Here is a 13,360-nt window from a genome sequence, read left to right on the forward strand (position 1 = left end):
TCCTGCGACAAAATGAATGGCTCTGAAGAATTCCTTTTTTAAGTCGTGCAAAAGATTAAAAAGTTCTGTTTTAAAAATGCCAAAGAAAAATCAATTTCGAGTTTGGTCAAATTTTAAAAATATAAAATAATACAAGAATAAAAATTTCAATTTTGAATCAAAGAATTTATTATTTTTTTATATTTTTTTCAGTAATGGAAGGCAAATATTTAATTGTAAAAACAAAAATAATTAAATTTGTTCTGTTTTTTAAATTAAAAAAAAATGTCGGCTATAAAAAATTGAATTTCAACAAGAGTTAAAATAATAGAAACGTTTTCAGTTAGAAAAAAGAGATCGCTTTGAAAATGAGCAAAAATTCGTGTTTCAGAAACACGGAGCGCCACCGAGGAAGTAGACAATTTTTGCTTAGGACGTCATTCAAACAGTTTAACACCCTTTAACTTTAGGAACTCGTGAGAACATTCTTTAAGCCGCGAAACATAGCAAGTTCGTCTCCGAGGTGTGAAACGAGATCCAGATAGAAGGCTGTTGGATTATACAGCAAGCAGCTGCTGTCGGACTTGTCCTTGTAATATTAGATGGTAAACAGTCTGTCACAACATCAACCCATCTTTTCCCGTTTGGTAAGTCTTTTTATGCTGATTCTTCGATAGTTTGCCTGTATAAATCTTTTAGAAAACCCTCGGATTAGATCTTGTTTTTTATTTGGATATCATACATAGGCGTCGGAAATCTATGTGCAGCTTTTTTATTTTATTTTTTAAAAAACTTCTCTGTTTTCAATCGGGATTTTAATCATACACCCCGAAGCACGAACGTCAGTGACAAGCGGGCATCTGGTTATAATTAAATATACAAAAGATATCGGCGCGTTAACAACTTTACTTGTCTTAGCATTCATCAATGTCCTCATCAGGATACGCATTAACAAATACAGATTTTAGAGTGTATTTATTGGTTTGAGCTGGAATGGCTTTGTTTATAATGGATTTATGTAAACAGTTCGTAGACAGTGAAGAACTGGGTGCAACACACTCGTAAAAACTCTGTTTTATTAGGTAGTGTTAATAGCTGAAGTATTTCGAAATCTAAACTTTGTACGTGTGTCGACGTCCCGAAAGCAACGTTTACGAGAGGTCGCACGCATTGTTGGATTTAAAGATTTTTACTGTTATGAAACTAGTTTATAAATGAACCCTACATAAATTTAAGACGAAATTAAATGCCTGGAGATGCGGCGACATTTTTTAATGTAGATCTGTTCGCAAATACCACGCTTTAATACTCTACGCTCGAAGGTTAAGTTGAAATTTAATGCAATATATAACCTTCATCCGTACTTTTATAAACTTGCCTACTATATAATGCCGCTTTTAAATGCGAAATATTATCTATTAATATATTTTTTTTATTCTTCTTTTAATCATCATGCGCTGGCTTCGTGCTTGTTAAAAGTGCCTAAGTGCTGGAAGAAAGAACATGCATTATTCTTTAGTCATTCGTCCGTTTAAAAACATGCTGTTCAAGAGATGTTTTAGTTGTATCGATCCTCTCAAGCGCGGTACTGTAATTTAAATGTTTATCGTTAAAATCGGACACGAAGGAATCTGCTCATTTAATGTTCCATAGTGATATATATGAAAAAAAATTACAAGCGATTCTTTCGTTTCTGAAACAACCTCCAAGTAATATGATTATGTAATCATCCCATCTAACAAGTAAGTAGTAATGGGTTGTGTCTTTACAGGTCAACAACATCGAGTTTTGCTTAGCGTTGTTAGTGGATTTGGGTGTTTCCACACAGAATATCACTAGTAAAGGTCTGTCTCGTCTTCCTTTTATCAATCAAAATAATTTTGTATATTTATTAATATTAGAATTTTAAATTTAAGTAAAACTTATTTATACAATTTAGTAGATACGAGATTATTATTTATCAATAATAATAATAATTTAGTCATTTTAAAAGACGATATTGCATTTACGCCAATTTATCTCACCTTTAGTAATTTAATTCAAATATATTCCTATAGTTTGGATCATTATTACAGTGTGAAATTTCAAAATTTTCTCTCTCGCGGCTGTTTTTTATTCCTAAATTTAACATACATTGGATTATGTTACACTTTAATAAACTGATAAACGGTAAATCCAGATTATACCGCTGTATATCTACCTAAAAATAGATTCCGACAGTAAAAATGTTTTACGTCCTTTTAGTAAAATACCAAATCACCAAATTACCGCGACACTTCCTGTGTTTAAGTAAAATTTTTAATCTCGTTCGGACAATAGAAAATCGTTAACGCATAAACATACCACGAATTAAGCGTTAATCAACTAATAGTATTGTATTTATAATCTTAATTTAAGATTTAGACTCAGAGGGTAGGTTTATCACGTCATATTGTATTACATAACTTTAAAAAATACATTTATAATGGGAAAAAAGGGTCGAAAATTCACCATTTTTGAATAATTTCTATTAAAACAAATGACTGGAATTTCTTGTTACATAAATTATAAATTGGAATTTACATCTAGATGGTATTTTAAAGGTAAATATAACAAATATAGCTATATTCAACGTTTATTTTCATATTAAAACCGCATTTAACAACTACAAAGTAGAAGCTGTATAAAATTTTATTACTTTTAAGATGCACGATGTTAATCCCAAACACGAAAGTTTCCCCTCCCCCCTTTTTCATTCTCCGAATGATTGAAATAAATGTAACGAAACGATTATTTGTGTATTTCGGCACGTTTCTTCCACTGTAAAATTTACATACGCCGGATCATCCCTTCCATTAAAGATGAAATTCCTTTGGCACGGATGTGTTTTCGTCTTCTTAAACCAATACATATTTTACTAGAGTAGAGTTTTTACGGGGAGACAAGACGCATGGAAAATATCGGACGAATGCAACGAATAACAGATATTCCATCACGTACAGTTTTATCTTTAGAATCTGATAAGAAATAAGGTTCTCCGGTGATAAGAATAGATATTAGCAATACTGCAGAAAGGTTTTTTTCCCGCTCTCTCTTTTATTTCGCGTAGACTTTACTGCGGCTGTAAACTACAGAAAAGTATCGATTTGTAGAGATTATTCTTGTGTATTGTTGCGATGAGTGGCGCCATCTGCCGTTTATCAAATCATGTTTTTTCCACGAGGGACGAAATTTTTGCTTTTAAAATAATGGATTTTGAATTATTTATAAAGCGTTTCTTTTTTTTTTCTTCCGCTTTGTAGCGACAAAAAACGCTGATGAATTATTCAATATTATTATTATTTTTTCAAGTTTAAACTTGTCTATTTACGAATCAGATTACTACTTTACATTCTCTTCGTTGTAATAAATTTAGAGCAGTTTGAATTATGTTTAAAGATTATAAAGAGGAGTGGACTTTAGATAGTGTTACGTCTTTCTTTTTCGTAAAATTCCGAGTGTAAGTTTCTTACTAAACGAGGTCAGAAGATGGTCTGGTTTGATTTGTATATTCTGTGAATTGACTATTATGCAAGGTTTTCCACTCTTAATGGATGGCACGTACAACTTTCTATCGTGAAAAGTGCACTTAATAAACAAATCGATATTTAAATTTATATACAGATTCAACAGATGTAACGGTTTAGCTGAGTAACGTTCGTTAAATATTATTTTTTTCCACCGCTCAAGTTCGTTAAAACAGAGAGAGAAAACAAACAACGTAATTGAAAGCTTTTCTGTTATATATTTGTATATACAGTATTACAATCAAGGTCGCACTCTTACATAGAAAACTCATCGGCGATTATTTAATTCCTCACCAACGTTTATTGGGTCTCTAGAGCTAAACCGCCGTTATTATTTTGAAAGTTACGCGCGATTAGTTCGTAGCTGCTTTAAAAATTTAGCTGTGTTCACTATATAAAAATGATTATTAAATATTTCAGACATCAAGGATGGAAATTTGAAATCGATTCTGAGTTTGTTTTTCAACCTCTCGAGATATAAGCAGGCACAGAAAGAGAATTCGGCAACGTCTAACAGTATTAAAGAAAATAAAATAAAACGCCCAAATATTAATTGTACCTCCGAAATGCCTTCGAAGTGAGTATTAATATTTAAAATTTTTATAATTATGTTTATATATATATAAATTATTATAATATATATATATATTTTATAGACTTCCCGCTCCTTTTAAACCCGCGAGTCGCGAATCGTCACCAGCTTCAATCAGTCATATTCCAGCTCCCACATCAGGAAACACACGAAAACTCAGTCAGATAGAAAGGCCACAGATAAAAACTACTACTAATACTACAGGTGTGTAATACATTATCTTAATTTTAAACGTAATTGTTAAGTTATAAAAAAAAGCATAAATTATTTAATCTGTTAATGAAATGCCACAATAAATCCGATTCTCTTCGCATTCATTATCCTTTACGAACAATATCTAGCGACATCGGGTGGAACTATTATTCAATTTAAAAATTTGCGTAACAATGGTGTAGCTCTTTTGTTATTCCTTTCTTTCTTACTGTTTCTTTTTTTACACGGGAAAAATACAATAATGCTTTCTTTTTATTGCATATTGAAAACACGCTTTTGCTTTTAAGCATTTTAGAATGTGTGCAAATGAAATAAAAAATTAATAAAATGTTTATCATTATTTACACACATGAAACAAACATATTTAAGTTTTTCTTTCATTTGCGTTTAATTACACGACTAAAACGGAGTTTTAGTCGTGTAATTAAAGTATGAAATTACTTTTTTAAAATAGATTTAACGACGTATTTTTCTTCCGAATCATATTACTATATTACCAAATATGTAAATGTTTTATTTATTTAAGAGTTAGAGAAAGTATTATGTATATAATAATGTAAATACTGTGTTTAAATCGAACTGTAGGCTACATTATATAGCTGCTGTACGTTTCACATAAAGTTTAATTCATTGAATTCAAATATATGATTTTTCTATGGATTTCGTAATTTTTCTTCAATCCTTGATTAGGCTTCACGTATTATAGCTCACACGTGGGTATTTAAAAACAAACTAATAAATGATATTGACAGATTATTATTATTATTATTTGAAAAACGTGCATAATTATTGTGCATGAATGTGAGAGAAAAATTGCCCATCTTGTTCAAGTTCGTAGTTTATTGTTCCACCGACAGATGGCGTTACTAACCGTTTCACAGTAATTCGATGTAGTGTTGAGGATTATACTGTAATGCATTAATTACTTTCCAGTGTTTTTTTTTTCTGAGCACGTGCTATGCTCATATGATGTAAAAATTATATATATTATATAAAAATTTAGGTATAGAAGAAGCTATTGGTCAGTGTTTTTCTTCATCCCATTTGTTCTTAACCCAAATGTTTATCTTCCATTTTACTCTGTTTATTTTTCTGCATTACAAATAGTCTCACATGTTTAAATGATAGAAAAACAAAGATTTAAATTCAGAACGAACAAAGTTTTTGTATTTGTTCTCCAGATATCGGGATAATAACTGATTTATATATAAGTCTGTTATTATTCTATATATAAGTCTATATCTAACGTATTTCATTTAAATATAATTTCACAAAGTCTTTTATGAAATTTTTACAAATTAAAAAATGTTTAAAAATATAATATTTTTATTATAATTAAAACATTCTCTCCATAACAGTTCTTGTTTCTAATGCATTATAATAGTAAATTTAAAATTGCAAGTAGTAAATAACAAATTTGAATCAAAAATCTGATATAAAAAAGTATTTTAGATCAGATAAATATTTGTTTTAAAATATAAATATTTATTGGATATAAAATGATATAAATGAGTTAACTTTCATATCGGATTTTAATTCAAATTTGTATAAAACTAAAGGAAAAAGGAATACCTTTTAGTTGAAAATACTTTAAAAAATTATAATTACAATTATACTACATCAACAGAAAACATTAAGAGAAACATTATTAATCTGTTATTAAATTAATAATAGGTTCTTTATTCAACTTTTTACCGGCAATTCTCTCGTATTTAATATTTTCCTCCTGGGAAGAATATTAAGCGAACAGTACAGTATCTGATTGTGACCTTTCACTTACTGCACAGCTCCTACTATTATCACTATATAAATAAAACCCTAGCTTACACTCTATTTTCTTTTTTAAAACCATAACAAACTGCCTCACACACACACGTACTAAAAAGTTTATCGAGGAAATTTCTCTGTTATGTCTTTTCATAATCCACAGAAGTCAATTTTTCTCGGAATGCCAGCAATTTTAGAAGCAGGATCCCGCCACCAATCAGCAAATTCCTTCTTGCAGTATCCGAGATACGACTCTTTCATTCTGCACTAAACAGTTTCAACAGTAAAATGGTACGGGGTGGATGTACCATTCTCAGCGAGAGGGTGGGTAGGTCGTCAAGCGAACCTACAAAGGGAGAACTAATCGCAAGAAGGATAAACATTGGCGCAATAGTCCGTATTGCTTAAACTTGGATATATATGCATGTAGAACTCTCCCACTTATCCCGTTGCTTAGCAACCGTGCAAGGGATATGAAATTCGATGGTAATACATCGATCCAAGCTTTGATGTAGTAAAGCAACAAAGTTTGAACTGTAAAATCTTTTCAAATTTCGCCTCCAAATTTGGATCATTAGGCATGTCCGATTGTTAAAGGTTTGCATGCGATAACTACTTCTATTTCTACTATTATCTTAATCGTATTCTGAAAAATGAAGTTCCTACTCCAGAAACTTAATTTATAATCAGATTAAAGGCAGGAAATTGAAACATACACCCCGCCGAGAAGTAACGTTAACGTTTAAATTGCTGCCACGTGAACGGTTTAATTGGAAACACTGATAGAGAAAACTCTTAATACGTAAACATTGATAAATGGGATGCATCATACTATATTTTAGATGTCTCGCAACAGACATCTAAGCAGGTGGTCCACAGATGTATAGAATTTCCTTTTTTAGTTTTCAAATGTTAGTGTTATGAGTGAAGAGCAACTGTAATGTTCTCGAGGAAGGTGTAGGCATAATCTTTTTATTTCTGTTATATATGATTTTAGTCTACTGAAGCAAAACTTTTTCAAAATGTTTTCAATTAAAAGGTTAACCGAAATCAGTAGATTAATTAATTAAATTAGGAAATCTGCTCAAAATTTCATGTCAACCACGAAAATTCTACTTATCAATTTGAAGATTACTTGAAAATTTATTTATAAAATTTTTAATTAATTATTTTCTTAATGAGAAACTGATTGAACCCATATAATGTTTGAATTTTCGCTCTTGGCTTCCTTAAACTTGCCAAGTTTTAAAGGGATAGGGATCATAAATTTTCCATGTCCCTCGACGCAAGGCACCAGTCCTTCCTACGAATAGGCATAATAATAGTAATTAGAATTACCCAGAATATATTAAATACTTGTAAAGAAAAGAAATTTGACGAATCAAATCGAAACACATTGAATGACAGATTATTTTAAAATTTACAATAAAATTTACATGCATGCATATACCACACGAAGTATTTATGCTTTAAAAAAATAAATCTGAAGGATAATAAGTAAGGATCGTTTCTAGGGTTATAATACGATGCTGTTATTTAAATATAGGGCAAGTCTATTCAGTTTTTAAATGACACTCGATTCTAATTTGACTCGACGAACTGTAGTTTCGTAATCGGATCTCTTATCATACACAAATGCACATTATTTTCTCAGTCAAGTTATTCGCCTCTTAATCACCATCTGGTTTAGGTTTAGTTAAATATTTACACGTACTCTTCATCTATCTTTAGAACTTAACAAACCATAATCGACAGCACTGTCTGCACTCTAATCGCTTTCTTATTGAAAAGCTAATCACGTTAGTGGATAAAGCTTAGAAACTGAAAAAATAAAAGAAACGGCTTAAAATTGTAAACCAAAAAATTCGATTTCGACTGGACAATTCTTTGTTTCCCTCTGGAGGTAGATGAGATAAAGAAACTCGTGATATACTCTTCTACAATTATCTACCTGTTCCCAGCGGGTCACAGCCCTCGATTGAACCTCGTTAACTGTCGTGGATTAAAAAAAAGGAAAATACTTTCTTACGTCATCGCGCGAAACTTAAGATGCCTGTAAGGTCGCCGTTGATACGCCGAAATCAGCTGATGTTCTCCCCTCCTCCATCCTGCTCCTGACCCCTAAGCATGACTCAGTGCTTGGGACGACGGGATAGCTGTTCTCTCTTCCCCAGTTCTGTTTGACTCGCAATACAACACAAGCTCGAGCTGACAAAGGAAAGCTTTGTTGTCGCATAAGGTGAGATGGCTTGTTTGTTTTTTTCTTATTGGACGCTACATCCAAGTAGTTTGTAAATCTTATTAATCTTTGTCTGTATCGAATCGAATTATACCTTTACATTTGCTGACATATACTTTTTTCCCCCCTTTCTCATAGGTAAGGTCATAAAGTTATTTAGTTTTACTGGTTGCTTTCGAAATATTTTATTCTCATTTAATAAATTGATGCCATTTGTACGTGCCGTGTTTTTTCAATACAAGCGAATGTTTAAGCTTTAAACTTCCTTTTAGAACGAGCTTTTATTCACTTAAAACGAACAATATCAACTAATCTGAATTGAAATGTGTGTTTTATTTAAAATATTCTTAAAAATTACTGTGCGTGCATTCAATTTCTTTTATATCGGAACTAAATTTCTTCTCCCGAATTGAATTTTAATTGTTTTTTTCAATATTTTAAAATCAATTTTGTATGGTAATATAAGGTTTAATAAGTTTCTTTGATTCGTTCGCAAATGTCGCCGAACAGCTCATCTGCTTTATGCGCAAATTCAATCGATACAAACTACAAACGAAACCGATCAGGCGTATTTCTTCTCGTTAATTGCACCCAATAGTTAATGAAGCATGGCAAGTTGGATCATTGCCAATCTAGGTTCATTCAGTTAGAAAGATCATTCTGTCATTAACAGAGATTTTAATCTGTTTTCTTTGCCATATATTACACGTCGTATAAGATCACTTGTTGATCTCTTCTAAACTACACTAAAGGTTAAAGAACTGTTAAATATCTCTACTCCTTCCTTTTTTATACGGCTTCTACTCGTTTTATTTCCATTTATTTATAGATTCGAAACACACGCAAAATTTCATCATCGATTTTTTTGTGTGTGTGTGTGTGTGTCAATTTTCCAAATCCTCCCCTTAACAAGTACTCAACTCTGAGTTTGTCCGTCAGGTTGGGATGTAAATCCTGTTTCCCTAGACGAAGCTATTAGGAGTACAACACTCGTGTCAATTGTCTGCTTCAGACGACTCTCGATCGCTCACTAATTGAGATCATCTCCTTAAGGGGTCTTGCTGCACAAATCCTGCTTAAAACTCGGGAGATTGAGTTTAAGAGTGTTTACTTTGTGTAGTCGTTAACTAAGTTTTATAGTTAGTTAAATTAACGCGTGTTACTATAGATTAACGTCTGTGATTTGGCTGTATTGTGGCAAACAACTTTTTATATTAAATGTAGCAAACTAAATTAGTTCGTGTTATGTCTGATTTCTAATTAATGTAAAATATAATTAATGACTAATTTAAATCCGATTAAAGCTAACGAAATCTAATTTAAGTATAACTTGTATCTAAAATCTGTGTTAGTAAACTATATGCATTATAGTCATTAATATGTAAGGAAATTAATTTGCCAAGGTGGATATTGTAACGTCGTAACTATACCAGAAATATTTTGTCAAGAAACTAAATATTAAACTATTTTATGAGGAAGTTAAGTGTTTTCCATCGGCTGTTTTGTTAAGAAGTCGGAACAACTGTCTTGGATTGCATAAAAATAAAGTTGTTCTTAGATGGCTGTCTGCTAAAGTTCTCAAGGTCGCCATCTCTACAGGAAATGTGCATCTTAAACACGAAAAGAAAATCTAGCACAGAAGTTATAGTCTTTTTTTTTTTTGTTTCTGTCAAACTTCCATGTTAATTAGGACATTAACTTCAAAGTTTAAAATTACAAACGTAGCTGTTCAGTTAAAATTATCGTCAGTTATTATTATTTTTCACAAGACACATATAACGTAGGATTTACCTCATCATTCTAAGAACATGAAAAATTAAACAATGAATAAAGTTTGAAGATGATACGATGACTTGTGACAGTTGCCTAAGGAGCCCACTAATGTTTAGATGCCTGGCGTGCACTCTTAATCGCATTCCGTTTGAAAGGAAGGTTAAGCTTTCGATCACATTTAATGGAACTCGCTTAAAATTTACACTGCTTCTTTCTCGTATCGATCCCGTGTTAAGAATAACAGAAATTCTCTTCGCCAGAGCTTAAACAGAAACAATTAAAAATGTGTGTTAAAATATTTCCCAGCGACATCTTTCGAACGTAACCATTTCCTTCGCTGGCCTCCTCGTCTGTCATATTTATAGATTGTTTTGAATGCCATTACACAGCTTCCTGAATCGTCTGGGTTGTGTCAGTGTTAAATCACTCTGTAGGTCATATCACCCAGAACTGCACAACGTCCTGCTACAATATCGGACTGTATGAGCGTTGACCCTGAGGTACTATTGGCCCCTCCTACATAAAATGATATTTCAACGCTTTCTTTCAAGCCATCTCTGTATATAAAGATCTATATGATTGAGTGTGAGAAGTCTTTCCTTATCATTTAAACCGAACTAAAACATCTATTTAAGAGCGTCACGAATTCGTTATGATATGAAACTTCTATTTCTAGATTGAAGTACCACAGAAGGCGGGCAAACGATTTTTTTTTAAAAAAATAAACAATTCCTAATAGGACTAAACTGTGCTTGTACTTTAACCTAACTTGTTTGAAATTAAAATGTTCTCTTGCTTTGCACTAATGTTTTTATTTTTTAACGCTGTTAACAGAAAATTAAACATCGCATCTTTCTAGTTCAGTAATGGATACGAAGGGAGGAAATTTGGATATCAGTTGGGTGTATCCCGTTTTGCTAGAGCAGTTTCTGTAGACAAACCCAGTCTCTGTCCTAGAAAACTGACGTTTCCTTTCCCCATTTAGAGCCTATCGCATAATGATAGTTAGCAATAATCGTGAAGGTGAGTATTTTTATTGTTTTCATCCCAAGTGGCCTTCGTTCTCAATTAATCGTCAAGTGGTTTATTGCAACTCGAGCAATTAATCTATCGAGAGAAGTTGAGGTCAGATGAACGGATAAAGCCTCCTTTCATTCCGAAATATATTTTATTATAACCTTCGAAAGAGGTGGAATCAGTCGTTGGAGTTCTTGGTATGTCAAAAAAAAAAAAAAAAAAAAAAAAAAAATACAGAAATGAAAAAAATTAACACATGCCATTAAATACGACATATTAAGTTAAAGAATAATGTTACTTTCGTAACGAGGAGTTTAATATAATTCCACTACTATATATATGATAACAGATTATTGTGTTGAATGAAACAAACCACTTTTATACAGCTATGAGGATAAGAATTGTTGTTGTTGTTGATAACAAGGAAAAAAATGGCGCGCCTTCAATGAATGAATCAATCATCAGTTATCCTTTTTTTTTTAATCTTGCAGGAACATCCGGTGCAGCCTGTAAGCCGCCTCAGTCATCAAACTGCAATTCAAGACCGGCTTCATTTATTCCACAGCCTAGAGGACAGAGGGATCGAGCTGCTACCACTCTCAGGTCAGTTTGATCATTTTTACAGTTAATAAGCTGCGCGCTGTCATTCAAGTGACTGTAATTTGTTAAGCAGCACAAAATATTTCCAAGTTAACGATTCGCAGAATGAGTTTCAATTTTGATCGGATCGATACACTCAAACTTCATTCGTCGCACTTCTAAACGAGTGGCTATTGGCTATTAACACGTGACTCACGTAGCGACCGGCCAAGTGTTGTCATAATTAAAGTTTTGATAAGATTTGATTCAGTTTTTACGTTTAAACAAGTTTACATTTGTCATCTCATTCAGTAACTTCACTTTTCTAAATGTAATTAATTATAATTAGATGAGGTAACGCTTTGTTTTGTTGTTTTTGTTTCTTGCTGGGGAACTTTTTGTGATCGTTAACGTTTAATCGTTGAATTATCTTAAAAACAAACAGATAAATATCACAACAAATGATTCACGTGATGGTGTAAATAAACTTTTGCTGGGTTCAAACTATGATAAATTCGCAAAATCTATTTATTTACTGATATTATTCTGTTGTTGAGGTGCTTTTACGTGAAATATTTTTAAAAAAATGCCTAAAGTGGATTAAAATTAAATCGATTGTTTATTGCACGATTCTATTAGCAATAGATGTCGCTATTTAGTCATACAATTTAAATTATTGTAGATTTTAACATGCAAAAAAGAAAACAATCAGTTTCTTTTGGTTCAAAATTTACAATAAATTTAAAGTAAACGCTTACTGGGAAAAATTTCTTATATTATTATAATGTGTAGGCCTATTATTAAATTATACGCGTTTTAATAATTAAAAGAAATTTAAAATATTGTCTTTTAAGATATTTTTCATTACTCATTTTTATTACAAGTTTTTAAATGAATTATTATTTGTTAATAAAATGCTTACTAAAATATATTTTACGTTAAATACGATTAGAATAAATTTTTAAATGTACGTCAGAGATGAATTAGCAGAGATGATCGAATGTTCTCTGTCACACGATTCTAGTAGCTGTATTCCAGATAACATCTAACGATTCTAGAAAAGCGAGAAAGGCTCTTATGCTGATGATTGGGATTTATTCTTCAAAGAATATTTACATAAAATTTTTATCTGATTTATTAGTACGTTAGTCACAAACCAAATGATAATTCTGATTTATTTGTCTAGACCTCCGACTTCATCTAACTCGATTCAATCTGGAAAACAAATTCCAGCAGCGAATAAAACGTCATCGGGGGAGAATAAAGTTTCGCACAATTCCATGTTCGACAAGTTTAAGTTATTTAATTCTAAAGATAAAGCTGGAACCAAAGGTATGTTTGCATTTGTGATAAAGGCATTGTTTAACTAGTTGTTTGAGTAATGTCTGAATTTTCTTAGCTAATCCGGTCTCAAAACGTACAAGCAGTAGCAGCGGCATCAGTTCGGCGCAGAGCGAGAGAAGTGATTCTTCTACCAGCCTGTGCACGGATAACAAAACAGCAGCAGGCAATAACGTACGACCCAACGTACGCAATGGCCCAAAGAAGAATACAGTTGTTAAAACAGCAGTAGCCCCTTCCAAAGCCACTACTAGTCAAGGTACTATTTTCTCCCTCTGTCACACACATAAGTTCCAAAAGCAACTTTGTTAACTA

General features: G+C 31.9%; 1 protein-coding gene across 11 annotated transcripts in view; it reads left to right on the forward strand.

Moving 5' to 3' along the window:
- The window catches only part of LOC136972348 (neuron navigator 2-like), a 49,867-nt gene that overhangs the window by 19,373 nt on the left and 17,134 nt on the right, over positions 1 to 13,360 (forward strand). For 8 of the 11 annotated variants that reach the window (XM_067266911.1, XM_067266906.1, XM_067266913.1 and 5 more), the window contains exons 4-9: positions 1,751 to 1,823; positions 3,945 to 4,101; positions 4,181 to 4,320; positions 11,617 to 11,728; positions 12,891 to 13,036; positions 13,104 to 13,304. In XM_067266911.1, the coding sequence (XP_067123012.1) occupies positions 1,751 to 1,823; positions 3,945 to 4,101; positions 4,181 to 4,320; positions 11,617 to 11,728; positions 12,891 to 13,036; positions 13,104 to 13,304 (829 nt within the window). Of the gene's footprint in view, positions 1 to 313; positions 627 to 1,750; positions 1,824 to 3,944; positions 4,102 to 4,180; positions 4,321 to 7,950; positions 8,336 to 10,859; positions 11,132 to 11,616; positions 11,729 to 12,890; positions 13,037 to 13,103; positions 13,305 to 13,360 lie in introns of those variants that run through there. The other 3 variants (XM_067266915.1, XM_067266917.1, XM_067266916.1) reach the window with 3 other exon arrangements.

This window comes from Centruroides vittatus, unplaced genomic scaffold, assembly GCF_030686945.1.
Source record: "Centruroides vittatus isolate TY-2023 unplaced genomic scaffold, ASM3068694v2 contig_290, whole genome shotgun sequence".
Lineage (NCBI taxonomy): Eukaryota > Metazoa > Arthropoda > Arachnida > Scorpiones > Buthidae > Centruroides > Centruroides vittatus.